The following is a 19855-nucleotide window of genomic DNA, read 5'->3' as shown; positions in this document are numbered from 1 at the left end:
AAATCAACGGGTAGTCAGTTATTTTTACAAAAAAAAAAAAAAACCTGAACATCTAGGTAGCGTTGGATTTATTATTTGATTAGACTCCAATCTACCATTTACTCAAGTAGTTCCTCTAGGTTTGACTTCCCTTTACAATTAATAGAATACTTAGAGTTAATAACCACGTGTTTTTGTTTTTGTTTTTTGTACAGCAGAGCTATGTTGCCTCTCAACAGAATGTTTTTCTGAAGGAGTCATTTCCCACTAATCATTTTAAAAGTACAAAATTATTTTTTTTTGAAAGAGGAGGCAGTTTTTCCATTGGAATGTGTTTTAAAACATTAATAATGTTGTGCTGTTACTTGATTAAATCGTCCTTGGGATTCTGATCTTTGGTAAAGTTAAAATGCACCCATGAAAATAAACTTCAAAGAACAATTCATATTCTTTGTGAAAGTGAAAAATTATAATTAAGAATAGATATGCCTCTTAGTATTTTTATTGACCTTGTTTTTTATAGTAGTTTAAGGTTAACAGCAAAATTGAGGGAAAGTACATAGATTTCCCATATTCCTCTTGGCTCCGAACATGTATATAGCCTCCCCCGCCATCAACATCCTTCACCAGAATGGTATATTTGTTACAACTGAGGAACTTACATTGACACATCATATCACTCAAAGCAATAGTTTACATTATGGTTCACTCTTGGTGTTGTACATTCTGAGTTTATAAAATGTATTATGATATGTATTTATCATTATGATATCATACAAAGTATTTTCACTGCCCTAAAAGTTCTCTGTGCTCTGCCTATTCATCCCTCTCCCCTTCCCCAACAGTGACAACCACTGATCTTTTTACTTTCTCCATGGTTTTGCCTTTTCTAGAGTGTCATATAGTTGGAATAATACAACACATAGCCTCTTTAGATTGGCTTATCTCATTTAGTCATATGCACTTAACATTCCTCCATGTCTTTTCATGGCTTGGTAGCACATTTCTTTTTAACGCTGAATATGATTCCATTGTCTAAATGTTCCAGTTTATTTATCTGTTCATCTAGTGAAGGACATCTTGGTTGTTTCCAAGTTTGGGCAATTATGGATCAGGTTGCTCTAAACATCCGTGTGCAGGTTTTTGTGTGGGCATATGCTTTCAACTCCTTTGGTTAAATACCAAGGAGCACAGTTACTAGATTATATAGAAAGAATATGTTTAGGTTTATAAGAAACTTCCACATTTTTCCAAAGTAAATATGTAAAAAGAAAACTTTGCAGGGATCCTTGAAGTTAGCGTTATATATCATAAGAAATCACAGTAAGTCGTTTGTAGTTAAGAGGAAAATATCTCAAGAGGGGTGGTTTCTAACCCCCATTTTTCAAACAAACTGTACTGATACACAGTTTTATTGTAACAGTATGCAAAATGTGTATCGGTTCAACTCAAAGAGGATCTTTAAGCAACCAAGCGAAAGTTCTTTACTCTTTGTGTCTTTGTAATAACTAATTTATACATATTCTTGAAGCTTCTCCCCATTTAAAAAAAAAAAGAGTAATAGTGCTTTGTCTTCTCAAAAGCACTTATATCAACATTATTTTTTTTAAGTTTAGACTATCTATCATCTCCACATTATTAAATTGCTTGGTGCTTATTTAAAGGCACCTTAGCTAAATTGGCATTGATGATGAAAAAGATTCAGGGTTTTATTTGGCCAAATGATAATTATGAATGAGCATTTATCAAGGATTCTATCAATTATACATTTTCATGGGTAGGAAGTATGATTCAATGATTTTGTTGAGATTTGAGTTTCTAAAAGTCTCACTGACTGGTTCCTGGATTTAAATATAGGATTAGGATTCGTGGCAGAAATTAACTAGACAGGCAAGGTTTTAAAAGAGTTTTAATGGTGGGTAATATAGAAAAGAGGTCAAACTGCAAGTGGGGAGGAATTATATATCATTTGAAAAGAAGGATTTTCTAAATTTCAGCCAAGAAGCCTCTGGAATTTATTGAAAGTTATATTACCTAGAGAAAAAAAAAGAAAATATTAGATTTGATATAAAATGTTTGCGAAACATTTATTTATTTATTTTGTGATTTCCAATTAACATTATAACAGTGTATAATGTATCAAAATTAAACTGTATCTTTCAGGCTAATTCAGGAAGAAAAAGAATCTACAGAATTACGTGCTGAAGAAATTGAGAATAGAGTGGCTAGTGTGAGTCTGGAAGGCCTGAATTTAGCGAGGGTCCACCCAGGTACCTCCATCACTGCCTCGGTTACAGCTTCTTCGCTGGCCAGTTCATCTCCCCCGAGTGGACACTCAACGCCAAAGCTCACCCCTCGAAGTCCTGCCCGGGAAATGGATCGGATGGGAGTCATGACACTGGTATGATATGTCCAGCGACCCGTTGCCCCCATTAGTTTTAATACTACATTCCCTAAAATGTATTGGATGTTTATTCTAGTCTAAAAGCTTTCTGTGTGTTTTGTTTTCTTTTTTTGTCAACAACCCTGTGCGGTGGGTACAAATAATAATCGCGCTATGAGATGAGGAAATGTAGCCTACATAGGTAGAACTTCCCAAGGTCACGTAATAAATAAAAGAGCAGATCTAAATATCACGTCAGAAATCTCACTTACCTAAACCATTAAGCACGTTTTTACTGATGATATCTTGATGAAATAAATTTGGACTGGACTTTTTTAACACAAATGAAATATAAGAAGTATCTATAATAATTGCTTCAACATACCAAAGCAGAATGGTATAATTTTATAATATACATAATATAATTTTAGAAGAAGAGCTATCAACAACAGTAGCAATTTCCCAGTCGTGTTTTGTAATTTCATGTCAACATTTTCATCCTTCTTTATTCTTTATTTTATTTATCTTCATTTGGGATTAAAAGTTGGAAATCTAAATTAAGAAGTACCCTTAATATAATAGAGAAAAAAATCAAAGTGCTCCTTGCTAAAAAATTAATATAGAAAAACTTCTAGAAAATATGTGTGAGATGACTACTGAATGCTATAATGTTTAGTTATTTGATTCTCATGATAACACTTGAAAATCTTAGGGCATTATCTCAGTAGAGAGCAGAGGTAACTGAAATGTTGAAAGTATAAGTTAATTGTCCATGTTCAACACAGCTAGTAAAGTGGAACTGGATTTTTCTTCAAATTCACTAACTGAAAAGCATATACTATTCTGGGGTGTTTTTTTTTCTGTGATTACTTGGAAATATGTTGAAATGACAACAGTAATGAAGGTTTAAATGTTCTAAACTGTTATGGAGGTAAAATTCTATGTTTTTGTAATGAGTATTAAAACTATTATTATTGAAACTAAAATTCCAATTAAAAATAAAAGTTTAGGGATAGAGATTAATTAAATTTAAAATAGGTCAAACAATACTTTATACACTAAAAAATCTAGCACAAATATAACAAATGGAAGGGAAATTAGTAATACTAGAGTGGAGTATGAAGTGTATATAGTGTTTCTGGTCAGGAGGCTGTGAAGCTGTTATAAAAAGTGTCACAAAGCCTACATCTGTGTGTGTGTGTTTGTGTGTGTGTGTGTGTATGCATATGTGTGTGTGTGAGAGAGAGAGAGATATCAAACAGCATATCTGCCCAAAGGAGGCCCAGGGCCCTGCATAGATGATTTAAAAGAAAGTGTTTATAAACTATATACACATGCACTGGATCTTCATTTACACATGATCTTCTTCACTCCCGTCTATATATTCTTAGGAGGATATATTATAGTCCCATATGTATCTCTGGCTCCCTCACTCCTTATGAGCTCTGTATTCCTTAAGATCCATGTTTCACATCTCATGTACACATGATCCCATCATTAAGACCTGCCCCAACCCATGCCATCTAGAAAGTTTCCTCTCTAAAATAACTCCCTGGAGGAATGCTTTTACAATGGTTAAAAGACATTTATTTAGAAAATAATGGAGTGGAAAAAGAGAGAAAGTTACATTATAGATACTATTTAAACTTGTAAAATGGTCAAACGGTAATCATTAATTAGTTCTGTTTTATGTTGCTTTTATTACTGCCAATCACAGCCAAGTGATCTAAGGAAACATCGGAGAAAGGTACTGTACATTTCTTTTACATGATTATTAATTGAATATTGTTTTCTCTATGAAAGCTTTAAAAGTGTATTTCCTCTAACTGAAGCATTGTGTTAACATAAAAAAGAATTTAAGTGTTTTTGAATTGTTTAAATATGATCGTAAGAGCTACTGTCTCAAAATAAAATTGTTTTTGCTTTCTAGATTAATGATTAGACTATGGGGACTAAATGTCCTGATTTTCCACAAAATTCTTAGACCTCTGTTGGTAGAATTTATTTACTGTCAATACATGAACAGTGCTGCTTGTTTTAAAATGTAGGTTTTACCACTGTTCAGATATGTGAGACCAACAGATCAAGAAACAACTACTAACTAAACCATACCTTTTACTCATGCTTCCCAAGAGGAGGGGCATGCCATGCTAGGCCAGGCCAAGGGGAAGAACCAGGGTGGGTCAGGAGGCAGAAAGAGTAAGGGAAAAACATGGGTGGGAATCCTTTTTGTTGTGGGAAAGAAAAGGCTTGGTAAACACTTAAGATTAGCTAGTTCGAACAATTTTAGTGGGTCCTAGTATATAGGGGCTTTCTCTAGTTGTCTGATACCTGGCCTGGAATGATTAAGGCAGAGGAATATTGCCTCCTGGAGTGCTGAGAGCCAGATAGAGAAGACGGTTTGAAGTACTTGTCCAGACTGGTTGCTTTGCACATGGAAGGCACACTCAAGGAAAGTAGTGTGCTACCTCTATGAATTAGCTAGCTATTGGAGGGGCATTATCGCCTATGTTTCCATGGCCCCAGGTGCCACAGCATCAAAAATACAGAAAATATAATTAATATACTGCTTTTCCTGCCTGGAATTAAGCCAAGAGAACAAATACTGGATATGGGAAACAAAATGGACTGCAATTCTGATTCACAAAATGACATGTTAGATAATTGAGAACTGCAGAGCTCAGACTCATGGGATATCAGATGGGAAAGATTTCAAAGATTCAACCTACTATCCAATGCATCAGTCCATTTTTCAGCATCTTCAAAGTGTGGTAGTCAGCCTATGCCCAACTTCTGGAATGAGAGAATATTTTCTTTATAAATTAAGGGAATTCATATTATGCCTACATGACCTAGATCATTTAAATTTTCTTTTTCTTTCCCTGAGCCACCGTCTATCTTCTTTTAGTATCTTCCTGACACTACTAGTTAGTTCTCAACTGTCAAATTTACCATGTATAATGTTGTTATTATTTGTCTTTGACTTCCTCCACCACTTAAAAGGATTAGACTTGGAATATAGAAATAAATATGAGTAGATGATGTAAAAGTATTTCAGTGAGTGTAAGAAAAAAAATCAAAAAGAAAAGTCCTGTGCAGAAATATAGCCTCAGGGAATTAAGGGAGTAAATAGATGATTGGTAAGAAAGGTAGGTCACGGAAAGAAGATCACAAACTAAAATTTGTTGTATATCAGGGTAAGGAGTTACATGCATGATTTTATTTGCACTTCAAAAGAACACATTAAACTAAGCATTATCACTTCCATTTTACTGTTGAGGAAATTTAATCTTAGATCAGGTAAGTAATTAGCACATATTGTTCAACAAATAAAAGAAGCCAGGATTCACATCCATCTCTGATTCCAAAGTCTTTCTCCTCTACTTTGTTTATATAGGGTGAGCTCTAAGAAATGGTTCAGAGAAATGGTTTGTGTATGATTTTTTTAAAGAGCCGTTGTTTTGAAAGTTGGCCTAATATGACTGGCAGTGTGGAGACAGGAGGGCATTTTAGAAGAGGGTGTTTCAGGAAAAAAAAAATCTGGAAACAGAAGTAATTGAGCCTAGCAGAAACAATTGTGGAAAACAATCATGGTTAGATCATGGAACTGTGAAAATATAAGTACATATTAGGAAGAGTTACAAACACACTTTATGAATTTAGATAAGATGTGAGCTTAGAAGGGGTTTTCCATAGTGTTGACCTGCTGAAAGCAGTTCTTGAAAAATATTCTTCTGGTGGCATTATGCTAATTGAAATGGAGAGAGAAGATCCTATTAAGATGCCTGCATAAGATTTTAAAAGTAATCTAAGCTGGAACGACAAGAGCCCAGAAAAACAATTTCATTAAGTTTCTTCAAGGCGTGAAGTCTTTATCATATATAAACACATTTATGCCAAACAGCTTAATATAGAAGCACACAAGAAGCTGTGAAAACGTAAGACGAGAACACAGCTTAAAATTTTTAGCTATAACCATATAACTTTTCTATAACCATAGAACTTTTTCATCAGAACTTCTAGAACCATATATCTTTAAGCTATGCTTTCCACAATCTCTCTCTCTATATATATATACATACACATACTTATGTATATATACAAATGCACAATGATGCTATGAAAAAAAATGCAGTGTTGTTTTTAAAAATATCTTTATTGATTGTACAATCAACTTGATTGTTGAAAAGTCTTATTTTAATATAGTTCTACATGTCTACCCCTGACAAAATTTATGGTATCCTGAATTGTTCTGGACTCTGAATTAAATTCTGTAAAAGAATCCTTTCTATCCAGTCTTTTAATGGTGTTTTGTGTGCCTTTGTTAATTTGCCCATGAGAGGTAGTAAAATGAAAAAGTTTGCAGACATTATGTTCTTACCTTTTATTATTCTCACTGTAAAATTAAAGACTTTTTCCCTATAAACTGCAACTTTTTTAAACATCTTGAAACACATTTAATTAGCCTGATTTAAAATACTTTATCTGATAAAGTTATATTTTGTCAACTTCTCAGTTCAAAAATCTCCCACTTAAAAATTGTTCATGTTATGATAACCTAGATTGGCAATTTTTAGTGAATTAGCTCCATTATGTGTTCAATAACTTTTTGTAAAGTGTTTACATTCTAATATATTGAAATGGATACCAAGGTAGCGTGAATCATAGTCGTTGGATATTGATCTGTGATGTTTATTTACTCTTAAATAATATTGTTGTGTAGTCAGTCCTTATGTGTGTGTGGGGGGTCTGTATTTAAACTGCAGTGTATTCAGTTTTAAACAGTTATGAAATTCACGCTGTTTAGTAATGTGAATTTATATATGAAAGACCTATACACCCTCATGTCTCTTGTTTTATTTTTATTACAATTACTCAAATAGCTTTGCTGTAATGATTCTCCATTTTCATCATTTTCAGTTGAAATTTAGAAAGAGTTCATCTGAAGGTATTGTTTTTGCTTCTAGATTGCAGTAGTAGAAGAAGATGGTCGGGAGGATAAAGCAACAATTAAATGTGAAACTTCTCCTCCCCCTACCCCTAGAGCCGTCAGGATGACTCACACCCTCCCTTCTTCCTACCACAATGAGGCTCGGAGGTACGGCTCTTCCAGCACACTGCGCATTGTATATTCTCCTTCCAAAACTATTCTTCTTTTCAGTGTTACCAAATAGACTGCTTAAACATTTATATAAAAATTTTAACTTGAGCTATAATTCTCCATTAGGATATTTATTGTCCTGCTGTCTCTCCACAGTATCACTGGTGAAAAAAAAATTTTCATTCGGAGATCAAATTTCTTAGTTTCAAAATTAACTGTATATTTATGGTCTTGTTACTAGCTAATATACCTTTTCTATTTTTAGCAGGTATTTCCTATTAAAATGGAGTCAGGCTACAGGAAGGACTTATTAGGAATAGTCACAAAAAACTAAAGGGATTCTAAATAAATTTGACTTCTAGGGTAAGGATAATTAAGGTCTGAAAAGTTTATGATTCCACCCCAACTACTTTAAACAGACATGTGTGTCCGTCACCCTACGGGTGCTGCTGTTGCCAGCTGACAACTCTTCCTTGGAAAGGAAAAACACATTCACCAGAATATTCAAAGAAAAGATGAATTTACGTGGGGAAATACCCCATTGGTCATAGCAATTCTTCATACTGTCTAAAAAAAACTGAAGCAGATCTCTGTAGTAATTAATGGCATAAATATATCTAAACATGCAATTTACATCTTAAATGTATGTTTGTCCACTGTCATCAATTACAACCTCTCTGAACACATAACTGATATAACATAATGACTTAATGATTAATACTTTAAGTAAGACTCTATCTTCTAAAAAGTATGTTTTACAACAAACGTTTTTGCAAGCTGAGTTTTCTGTTCCAGCAGACATTTTTTCTTTCTGTTTTGTTTATTTTTGATTTCTAATGCGAAAAAAAGGTTATTCTAGCTTCAAAATATATACTTCCTCCACTCTCAAAAAAAAAAGAGTAAATTATATTGTAACATAGGAAAAGCAGTAGCTTTTGGAGTTTAGAGAATGTGAACTCAGATTAATTAAGTAAAGTCAAATAATTCATCATGATATTGTCAAAGTAACAGCTGTTAAAAAAAAAACTAACAGTAACATCATTGAACTTGTCCTATTAGTACAGTGTCAAACACATTCAGCAGGGAATAGAAACTAAATCAAACTGGAAGTCATTTCAACTTATCATGTTCTTAAAAGAATACCTGATTGTGCCCACCCAGGGATGCAAAAAAAAAAAAAAAAAAACCCACACAAAAAAACCCCTGAGAACTGTAAGAAAAAATATGCAGTGATTTGCTGGGGTATATGATTTGTTTCTTCAAAATCCCACCCAGGTAATTTAAAATTCAATGAATTATGCCCCAAAACTGAGAGAGAGAAAGATGGCTAGAGAAAAATCCAGTAAAACCATGACCTAGAATAGAAGCATAAACTTTCTTAGTTATAATTAAATTTATTGTCATAGGTCGTTATGCTCAGATCCATAAAAAAGAATAAAATAATGCCATTTGCAGCAACATGGATGAAACTAGAGATTATCATATTAAATGAAGTAAGTCAGACAGAGAAAGACAGATACCATATAATATCACTTATATGTGAAATCTTTAAAAAAATGATATAAACCTTATTTACAAATCAAAAATAGATTCACGGGCATAGAAAACAAACTATGGTTACCAAATGGGGAAGGGCGGGGGAGGGATAAATTAAGAATTTGGGATTAACAGATACACATCACTATATATAAAATAGATAAACAGCAAGGACCTACTGTATATAGCACAGGTAACTGTATTCAATTTCTTGTAATAACATACAATGAAAAAAATATGAAAAGAAAAAATATATATGTATGTATATATGTAACTGAATCACTTTGCTGTACACCTGAAACTAACATTGTAAATCAACTACACTTCAATAAAAAACTTCAAAAAAAAAAAAAAAGAAAAAGGTAAAGGGTCAAGGGCTAAATTATAGAAGGTCATTTAACATGTACTTAATAAACCAACTTATGCCCATTGATTAGTTTGAGATTGTACAAAAAGTAAGGGAAAAATTATTTGGAAGAAAATAGAAATTTTTCTAGAGAAAATTTGGGAGCTCAGTTCCCTCAGGATAAGGAAATCATACTTGAATATGCTTAAGAAGAAACCTGGGAAGAAAAGGAGAAAATAACATTCAGAGTCTACTTATTCCTCTTTTTGTAGTTTTATAAAGGAATTAAGTCTTGTGTACCTTGTGGATGTTGCATCAAAGCAAGCATTTTGCCCTCTTTTATGTTTTGCAGTAGTTTATCTGCCTCCCTTGAGCCCGAAAGCCTTGGGCTTGGCAGTGCCAACAGCAGCCAAGACTCTCTTCACAAAGCTCCCAAGAAGAAAGGAATCAAGTCTTCAATAGGACGTTTGTTTGGTAAAAAAGAAAAAGCTCGACTCGGGCAACTCCGTAAGTGTGCTTCTGTTTGACTTCCCACTGCCACTCATATTCCGCACTTTTTAGTATCCATCTGTTTTTCATTTCATTTTTTTTCCTAGCTGACAAATTTTCTATTTTAATCAGCTTTTTAAATCCAACGTAGCTAAATAATGCTTGACAGAAGTTTCAAGGAAGAATATTGTAAAACTTTTGGTCCTTTTGACTTCTCTGTTAATAACAGTACTAGAATTCATTTAATGTTAACACTGCGATAGACATAAGGACCCTCTGAGTCCAGTGTCATTACTGTCATCCTTAATTATTGATGAGTAAATAATATATTAGTAATTTGCAGAGCTGAAACATTCATCATAGGGCTATGTTTCAAAACTAGCTTAAAACCATTGAGTGTACTGCATAGATGTGTATGAGAGCTTAGCTATGTGAATTTAAAAGCTTTTCTGTTGAAAAAATTCATAAACCCACAAAAAATTTAAAAAATATATTTTTAGGTCAAAGCATTATAATATGAAGTACTTAAAATGTAAAAGACAAGATTTCTTTGTTTTACACTATCACAACTTTCCACTAACAAACTATAGCATGTTGGTGGGGGGACAGAGGAAGGAATAGGGCAACAGGGATTGTGTTAGAATTAATCATAGGTTAATTGAATACAAATATAGATCAGTACATTTGAAATAACCCTAGGTAAATATATAAATACATCAGTAGGTTGACAGATAAATGGATAGATGGATGGATGAATATACAGATAAATATATATCAATATATAGTCTAAAACAAAAAGAATATGTGAAGTAAGTTTCCTGAAATGATGATATTAAGACCCCACCCTTTTTTTTTTTTTTTTTTTTTGGTGTCTTCCTACATATTTATTTTTCCTCCTGAAATCTCTTTTCATCATCTTGGTTATTTGTGATTGCATCTTCATTTTCCCTCCTCTTCTCCTTCTATTTATTTATTTATTTTTAACATTTTGTATTGATTTATAATCATTTTACAATTGCAGTGTAGAGCACAATTTTTCAGTTACACATGAACATGCATATATTCACTGTCACATTTTTTTCTCTGTGATCTACCATAAGATCTTGTATATATTTCCCTGTGCTATACAATATAATCTTGTTTATCTATTCTACATTTTGAAATCCCAGTCTATCCCTTCCCAACCCCCACCCACTTGGCAACCACAAGTTTGAATTCTATGTCTATGAGTCTGTTTCTGTTTTGTATTTATGATTTGTTTGTTTGTTTGTTTTATTTTAGATTCCACATATGAGCGATCTCATATGGTATTTTTCTTTCTCTTTCTGGCTTACTTCACTTAGAATGACATTCTCCAGGAGCATCCATGTTGCTGCAAATGGCATTATGTTGTCGGTTTTTATGGCTGAGTAGTATTCCATTGTATAAATATAGCACCTCTTCTTTATCCAGTCATCCATTGATGGACATTTAGGCTGTCTCCATGTCTTGGCTATTGTAAATAGTGCTGCTATGAACATTGGGGTGCAGGTGTCATCCTGAAGTAGGGTTCCTTCTGGATATATGCCTAGGAGCGGGATTCCTAAGTCATATGGTAAGTTTATTCCTAGTCTTTTGAGGAATCTCTGTACTGTTTTCCACAGTGGCTGCACCAAACTGCATTCCCACCAGCAGCGAAGGAGGGTTCCCTTTTCTCCACAGCCTCTCCAGCATTTGTCATTTGTGGATTTTTGAATGATGGCCATTCTGACTGGTGTGAGGTGATACCTCATTGTAGTTTTGATTTGCATTTCTCTGATAATTAGTGATATTGAGCATTTTTTCACTTGCCTTTTGATCATTTGTATTTCTTCCTTGGAGAATTGCTCGTTTAGGTCTTCTGCCCATTTTTGGATTGGGTTGTTTATTTTTTTCTTATTGAGTCGTATGAGCTGCTTATATATTCTGGAGATCAAGCCTTTGTCGATTTCATTTGCAAACATTTTCTCCCATTCCGTAGGTTGTCTTCTTGTTTTCCTTATGGTTTCCTTTGCTGTGCAGAAGCTTGTAAGTTTCATTAGGTCCCATTTGTTTATTCTTGCTTTTATTTCTATTGCTTGGGTAGACTGTTCTAGGAGAACATTTTTGAGATGTATGTCAGATAATGTTTTGCCTATATTTTCTTCTAGGAGGTTTATTGTATCTTGTCTTATGTTTAAGTCTTTGATCCATTTTGAGTTTATTTTTGTGTATGGTGTAAGAGAGTGTTCTAGTGTTCTAGCTTCATTGCTTTACATGCTGCTGTCCAGTTTTCCCAACACCATTTGCTGAAGAGACTGTCTTTATTCCATTGTATATTCTTGCCTCCTTTGTCGAAGATTAGTTGACCAAAGATTGTGGGTTCATTTCTGGGCTCTCTGTTCTGTTGCATTGGTCTGTGTGTCTGTTTTTGTCAATACCATGCTGTCTTGATGACTGTAGCTCTATAGTGTTGTCTGAAGTCAGGGAGAGTTATTCCTCCAGCCTCTTTCTTTCTCTTCAGTAATGCTTTGGTCTAGTAATTCTAGGTCTTTGATGGCTCCATATAAACTGTATTATGATTTGTTCTAGTTCTGTGAAATATGTCCTGGGTAATTTGATAGGGATTGCATTAAATCTGTAGATTGCCTTGGGCAGTGTGACCATTTTAACTATATTGATTCTTCCAATCCAAGAGCATGGGATAGCTTTCCATTTTTTAAAGTCTTCTTTAATTTCCTTTATCAATGTTTTATAGTTTTCTGTGTATAATTCTTTCACCCTCTTAGTTAGATTTATTCTTAGGTATTTTATTACTTTGGGTGCTGTTTTAAAGGGGATTGTTTCTTTACTTTCTGTTTCTGTTGATTCATCGTTAGTGTAAAGAAATGCAACTGATTTTTGAACATTAATCTTGTAACCTGCTACCTTGCTGAATTCTTCAATCAGCTCTAGTAGTTTTTGTGTGGACCTTTTAGGGTTTTCTATATATAGTAACATGTCATCTGCATATAGTGACACTTCTACCTCTTCTTTTCCAATTTGGGTCCCTTTTATTTCTCTCTCTTGCCTGATTGCTGTGGCTAGGACTTTCAAGACGATGTTGAATAGGAGTGTTGATAGTGGGCATCCTTGTCTTGTCCCAGATTTTAGTGGGAAGCTTTTGAGTGTTTCACTGTTGAGTACTATGCTGGCTGTAAGTTTGTCGTATATAGCTTTTATTTTCTCCTTCTATTTAATTTATAACTAGAGTTAAATTAGAGGGGAAAAGGATTTAGTTCCTACCTCCAATGGTAACAACAGATGAACAGAATGATACAAATTTCTTAGCACTCCCTTTGGCTTCTCAAAGAAGTGGTTATTTACCCCCAGACTTAGTTTCCTGCAAGGGCACCACAAGAATTTCCTGAAATAATATTTATATTTCCAGATTTACAACTGCTGTATTATTCAAAAATATCTTTCCCAACAGTGTGAAACCCATACAAAACATTAGAAGCCATTGGAAACCAATGTGTATGACACATGGGCAGTCAGTTGTGTGATTGAGTGTTACTCAGCAGAATTAAATCCTCCCTGGATTTATATTTCTCAGGAGAGGAACCCCCTAGGCTATAAAAAAATATTATTGCATGAGGAAAGAAAAGAGAAGATTATTATTTGGGGGATATAAAATGTACATGCCAAGACAGTTTTAAAATTTGTGTCATTTTATTTGACAACTGCATATAGTCTTACCAAATTATTTGTCATTTTCAATACATTATAGTGTAATTTATAATAGTATGGGTAGTTATTTTTAAATATTTATTTGCTAACATAGTAATCATTTCACTTATTCTTATTCAACACATGCTCACCTTAGGCTCTATAATTTATTTTTCCTTTTAAAAATGTATTTAATTGCCTTTGTGCATAGATTTTCGTCTTTATTTTATGTTTAACTTTGATGAAGAATTACTGACTCATTAAGAATTTTCTAACAGTATTCAGGCAAAATCAGGGAAAACAGTATATAAAGTGTAAAGAAATATAGAGCCTTATAGAAACTTAGTTTTTTTACCTATTTTCAGTGACTGTGTGCCCCGATGTCAGAATAGATGAGAAGGGAATCAGTTACAATTACGTTCTTATCAACTCCATCTAAGTCAGAAAATAGGAATAGTTATTCAGGATCACATTACAGACCTGGGAAGATTGCTGAGCTCTTAGCAATTCTGTTTTACTCTGTAGTGCAACAGAGGTAGAAGATAAACAAAGCCAAAGCCGGTATCAGCAGCATAGCAAGGACTACAATGCTGTTGAGGAAGACGGACAAAATTTATACCTAAGGAGATATAAAGAAGCTATACTGATCAAAGTATAGATCAAAGCTCTTGGAGAAACCAAGAATAAAGATCTTTATTGGAAATAATACTTGAGAAAACAAGAAGAAAACACAGGCATAATGTCAGGAGAGTTCAAATTATTAATTTTTCTTTGCCTGGATATGTTTGATTCTACCAGGAACACCTAAGTGTGTAAAGCTCGAGTTTCTAGTAGAATTTATCTCTGAAAAAAGGCTACTAAAGCCACATGAAAGAACAAACTCTGAGGGAAAAATGATGGAAAGGAACCTAGGTCTTTTTTATGATTAGTTAGGAAGTGGGTACTAGCTGGGGTCAGAGTGTGAAACCAAATTATCAGACAAAAGGAGTGATAAGGATTGAAGGGCAAGTTTTCCAGCAGTGGAGAGACTGGAAATGCAGAGATTAGGAGGCAGCAACTTGAAGAAGACACAGCACACAAATGAAATTATCTAAGTTCCAGGGTCAAGTATCGAGGCAGAAGTGAGAGTAAGGAAACAGAGCAATCAAGTATGAGGCTTCGGAGGCAGTTTACCAGCTTACAAAAATGGTAATAGAGTGTGAAGAGGTAGTGATGTTAAAACATTTACTACTTCTAGGGGAATCATCTGGTCCATGTGATCTTAACACATTTACTACCCGGGAAACACCAGCTCTCCGAAGTCTTCAGAGAGCTCTAATAATAATGACTGTAAAGAAAAAAGAACAGAGCACACATGACCACCCTAACTTATGTTAATTAACAGTGAATGGTAAGCATAAAGAAAAGAGGCCATTGACAGACATTGCAAGAGGGAAACAAAAATTAAAGACAAAGAGATTTTCAAGAATGGAGAACTAATCAAAATACAGGAAAGCTATGGGAAAATGAGAAACAGCAGAAAAGAAAATATATATATATATATAAGTTATCCAGGCAGAATATCCAATTACAGATATATAAAAATGCATATATTTTTGAGTAAAAAAATAAATTAAAACTACTCTTGTGAATTTTCTTTAAATGCATACGAGAAGCAATGCATTTCAAAAGGGTTTTTTTGCCTTCTAAATTATAAGCCGGGCACTGTGCCTAGGTGCATTCTCCATGAAACTAACAGACAGTCATGAAACAATTAGGTAATCATTTATGAATTCTAGCGTGCTTAAAATCAAAGCAAGTGGTGTGGATTAATACAGAAGAGAGAGCAAGTGGGGGAAAGATGGAACTACTGATCAGCAGGGAACTCTGCTGGACAAGTGGAGAGACCTTGCAATGTGAGTTTTGGCCAGAAATTCCTACAGATTTGTATCTCAAGGGCCAACATGAAATAAATTATTCTGAATGGAATCTATTAAAATAAATCTCATCTGTTTCTTCTCACTTAATATAGCTACTAAAAAATTAAAAATTACATATGTAATTTGTATTTGTGGCTTGCATTTTATTTCTGTTGGGCAGTGCTATAAGATTTAGAGTTTTTTTTTTCAGGTATTATTATAAAAATTACAAAACAAAATCAAACCTGCCAGAACACAGGAAGTTCTGGAAGACAGATTTGTACTGAGGGATATAGGAGTGAGCCTGGTAAGCGGAAGAGGGTTCCAGAACAGGATAGGAAAAGGTTTAACTCAATAAATGCTTCTCCATTCTCTCAACTTGGAATTGAAGAAATGTACCTGAGTTTCTCTTCATTGGGCTATCATTTATCCCATTAAATATGCAATATCGTTGCAAACTTTGAAAAAAGATCTCACATACTGCACAGATACTTGCTCTCATTTTTCTTTTTTAAAAAAAGTAGAAAAGTAGACCTTGAAGCTTGCAGACTATATATTCAAGTGTCTGTCTGTATACAGGCCACATGTATTACTTTGCTACCTGATAGGACTGAATGGTATCCCAGTAGGTACCTTTTTCTTTTTCATTCTCTCAGTTTATGTTTTTGTATGTACCCATGCCATTGTTTGCATGTTGAATTGAAAATACAAAAACAGGCAAAAAAAAAAAGAAGAAAAGTGTGATACTATAAACTTTTAAGAATTTAATGTCAGAATTTGCACGATGTATCCAACCTAACATGAATAGTTACTTCTTCACAGGAGGCTTCATGGAGACTGAAGCTGCAGCTCAGGAGTCCCTGGGGTTAGGCAAACTTGGAACTCAAGCTGAGAAGGATAGAAGACTGAAGAAAAAGTAGGTTTGGAGATTTATTTCCTCTTTTTTCTAACTTTTAGTTGCTTTTTATCATTGTTCGTGAGGCATTAAAAAGAGAGTAATTGGAAACAAAACCATAGACTGAGGCCAATATTGTCCTGGTGTTCCCTAAAACTGTTCAGTGCCCCAGTTTCATGGCTATGATGGGCTAACTATTAAAATAAAAATCTTTGGCCCATAGTTGAAATAAACAGTTTTTCCTAAAAGATCAAAGCATTTATTTCAAAACTCAAATGTATTTAAAATATTTAAATGTAGCCTTACAAATAATATAATATTCCATTTGATGTTAACTTCAGTACTGAATTGATATGATAAAGTAAGAGAATATACCATCCAACTTTGTGCTTCTTCTCATGATAGTTAAAGGACCTCCTCTTAAAATGGAGTATTTAAAAGGGGAACATTTCTCTGACTGATTGAATAAAAACTTATTTTAGGCTCACAGCAGATTGTTTTGCATCTGTCAGGAAACAGTGTATTTTTCATTCACATATAATATGGAACATTTAAATGACTTGCAAAATTGGCAATCTTGGAGTCTTAGCAGCTGTTAGAAAGCAAGTGGGTCCATAAATAACATACTTTTTAAATGCATAGTAACATTTTCAATGATGAAATAGAACCTTTAGACAATGTTCTTTAAAAGCCGAAAAATTTCTCTTTATTCTAGAATCTATTGGCTGGTTACTCCTTTTCCTTCCTCTCAAATATTTATTACATTGTGTTTACAGTTTTCACATTTACCTTCTTTCCTATGAAACAGTGATCATTGCTCTAGTCATCATTGTAACAGACACGTGCACGTGGTTGTGTTAGGCTATTAATTTACTTCATATTTTGCCTTCCCAATTGCTTTGCAGATGTTTTCTAATAATGAAGTTGTGGAAGTTGTGGAAGAGTTCACTACTCTGATTGTTTCATTAATTTTCTACTTACTAAAATTAGACGAATATCCAAATTTGGTAGAAATACTGTGCAGAAAGAAGAAATGACCTTGAAAGCATTATTTCTGGAATACAATTACATGCCCAGTCAAATTCCATACTAATAAATATTTCCTCTTAAGTTACTGATAACTCGAAAATATATTTAAATGTTACCACAATCTGTCTGTTCCTATCAATGAACGTTATATTTTATGGTTACGTATTGAGAAAGAAATCTTCTCCTTTGATAGACTCTAAAATTTATTTGAAGTCTAAAGGAATTTCAATTTGTTTAAGATAACTTTACATCTAAAGGGATAAGAATAATCAAACCCAGCCTGGCTAATGGACTTGGTTTATTTCCCTTAAAAGTTAATTCTCATATTTCTCACAATGAAATATTTACAAATAATAGCAACCTGGACAGTTTTCATATTGCATATAAGCTGATATTGAGGCAATAACTCACATAGTTCTTTTATTGTTTGTGGGACCAAGTTAAATGTCCTTTTTAACAGCTACAAAAGTTAAAAACTCCAATTATACAATGATTTAACAAAATCGTATATTTAGAATTGAAGTTTGTAATTGTTAACTTTACACACCATTGGATTGACCCTCTTGATATTAATTTTATGGAATTATTTCTTAAATCCTAAGTATCCTTATAGTCAGAAAGTAATTTTAGTTCTGGATTTAGTTTGATTTAGTTTGAAGGTCTTACTATGCTTGACTTTATTGTTTTGTTTTGCAATATGTTTTGGCAAAATATAATTTTTAAATGTAGTAAGGAGAATATTTGACTATTTAGAAGAATATTAAGCACAATCTATAATACAACAAAGGCTAACATTTCTTAGCCCAACTATTTCCTGTAGAATAATAGTATTGGGTTAAAATGGATCCAGCAATGCAAGGCATTGTTAATTAATGAAAGGTCAGAAGTATTTCTCTGACTATCTCATAGCAAGAGCCCCATAAGCATATGTATGAGCCTTTATTTGTAAGATACACAGATGAGTGCTCACATTTATTCAGAAGTTCTGTGGCACCATGCCTTGGCTTCTGGGTTACCAAAGAGTGGAGTGTCTTCATGTATTGGGTTTTATAAGGTAAGCAAGATAAATTATTTTTAAATGATATAGTTTCAAATTTTACTTCTATCAAACCTATTATTAATTATGACTAAGCATTAACCATGTGTTCTCAAATTTTTTTAAGTATTTAAAATTTTATTTAAACGATTCCAATTTTCTTTAGGAATCATACTCTTTTCTGTTTTCAAATTTCATGTTTAATTGTCTACCTTCTAGATGGAAAAAAAATTTAAGTACATTTTATTGAAAAAAAACCACAAAAAATGGAGGAAACTATTTCAAAATGGTGAACACTATAGGTTGTACATGCGTAGTTGCAATGACTGTGGTTTCCTACCAGTTGCTTTTCTACATTCTACCCACTGGCCAAGACAAATGATGTGTACAGGACATAGTATTTAGACCTATAATCATGATCCCAGAGTTCATACTAGTGATTCATTAGTCTCTGTGGGAATAGCAGAGCTGAAGAAAAATCTTATTTTTAACTTTACTAGGATATCAGGTGTCTACAATTGACAATCTGTGATTTTAAATTTAATTGGGAGAAATCTTCTTTAAATAAGTTACTTATGACACATTTTTAAAAGCCATATGGGGGAAATAGTTTCAGAGAGCAGCATTCAAGACATTCCAGATCCTTGCAAAGTTCAGAAATTTGCAAAGCTGGCAGTCCCAAACAAAGGTCTAATTTGGGGTAAACTTACCATCCAGCAAAATTAAACATGCATAGATTAGAACATCTTACTAGATGTGTGTTCCTGCTTTGTTCTACTTTTACTTTGCTTTCTGGTGCAGACATTTGTTTTTCTTACATTTCTAGCTATTGTCCTATGATGAGAAATAGGAAATCAACAATGCTGAATCTGCTAAAGCACTCACTGTTCTAAAACTTCTTGAGTTGAGTATTATCTTTCTGAGTTGTATATCATCAGGCAGGTGCTATTCTTCCATCAGAACAACATCTAACCTTAAGGCCTAAAGTCAATCCACTGTTGTTCTGCCAGGTTCGTTTTTACCACCTCTTATCTTTGCTGTCATTTTTTTAAAGCTTCAACTCCATAAATTTCTTCAGCAGACTAATGTAGAATACAGTTAATACCTACAGTAATTATGTCAAACTGAAACGCATCTTGCAATTCTTTGAATACTTCACATTAATTTGCCTGGCCTTCCCGTTTAAAATTTGACCAATTTTTCTGTAGCCTTGGGGTATAGTTTGCCAAATCTTTGAGGATTTGAGTCACTTTTTCTCAATATGTGTCTCCTTATTAACATTATGATTCTCCACAGTTTCCTCAATGTGTCACTGCTATCTGAGATCTTTTCCAGCATCCGTTGTTTGATTTCATTGGGCGGCAGGCACCTTTTCTGATTTAAGACAAACTGAACATCTTTCCCATTTCTAAGACTAAACCTTAGAACTTCACCTCTTCTATTTTATAAACCTGTCAT

At 33.6% G+C, this 19855-nt stretch overlaps 1 protein-coding gene across 4 annotated transcripts in view; it reads left to right on the top strand.

Annotated features, from left to right (window-relative positions):
• Window positions 1-19855, top strand: part of PPFIA2 (PTPRF interacting protein alpha 2) — a 389841-nt gene that overhangs the window by 318786 nt on the left and 51200 nt on the right. For all 4 annotated transcript variants that reach the window (XM_064491563.1, XM_064491562.1, XM_031463070.2 and 1 more), the window contains 5 exons: window positions 2143-2380; window positions 4080-4109; window positions 7330-7460; window positions 9698-9852; window positions 16260-16353. In XM_064491563.1, the coding sequence (XP_064347633.1) occupies window positions 2143-2380; window positions 4080-4109; window positions 7330-7460; window positions 9698-9852; window positions 16260-16353 (648 nt within the window). The remainder of the gene's footprint in view (window positions 1-2142; window positions 2381-4079; window positions 4110-7329; window positions 7461-9697; window positions 9853-16259; window positions 16354-19855) is intronic.

The sequence above is a fragment of the Camelus dromedarius genome, chromosome 11 (genome assembly GCF_036321535.1).
Source record: "Camelus dromedarius isolate mCamDro1 chromosome 11, mCamDro1.pat, whole genome shotgun sequence".
Classification (NCBI taxonomy): domain Eukaryota; kingdom Metazoa; phylum Chordata; class Mammalia; order Artiodactyla; family Camelidae; genus Camelus; species Camelus dromedarius.
This window is presented reverse-complemented; position numbering and strand designations above follow the sequence as displayed.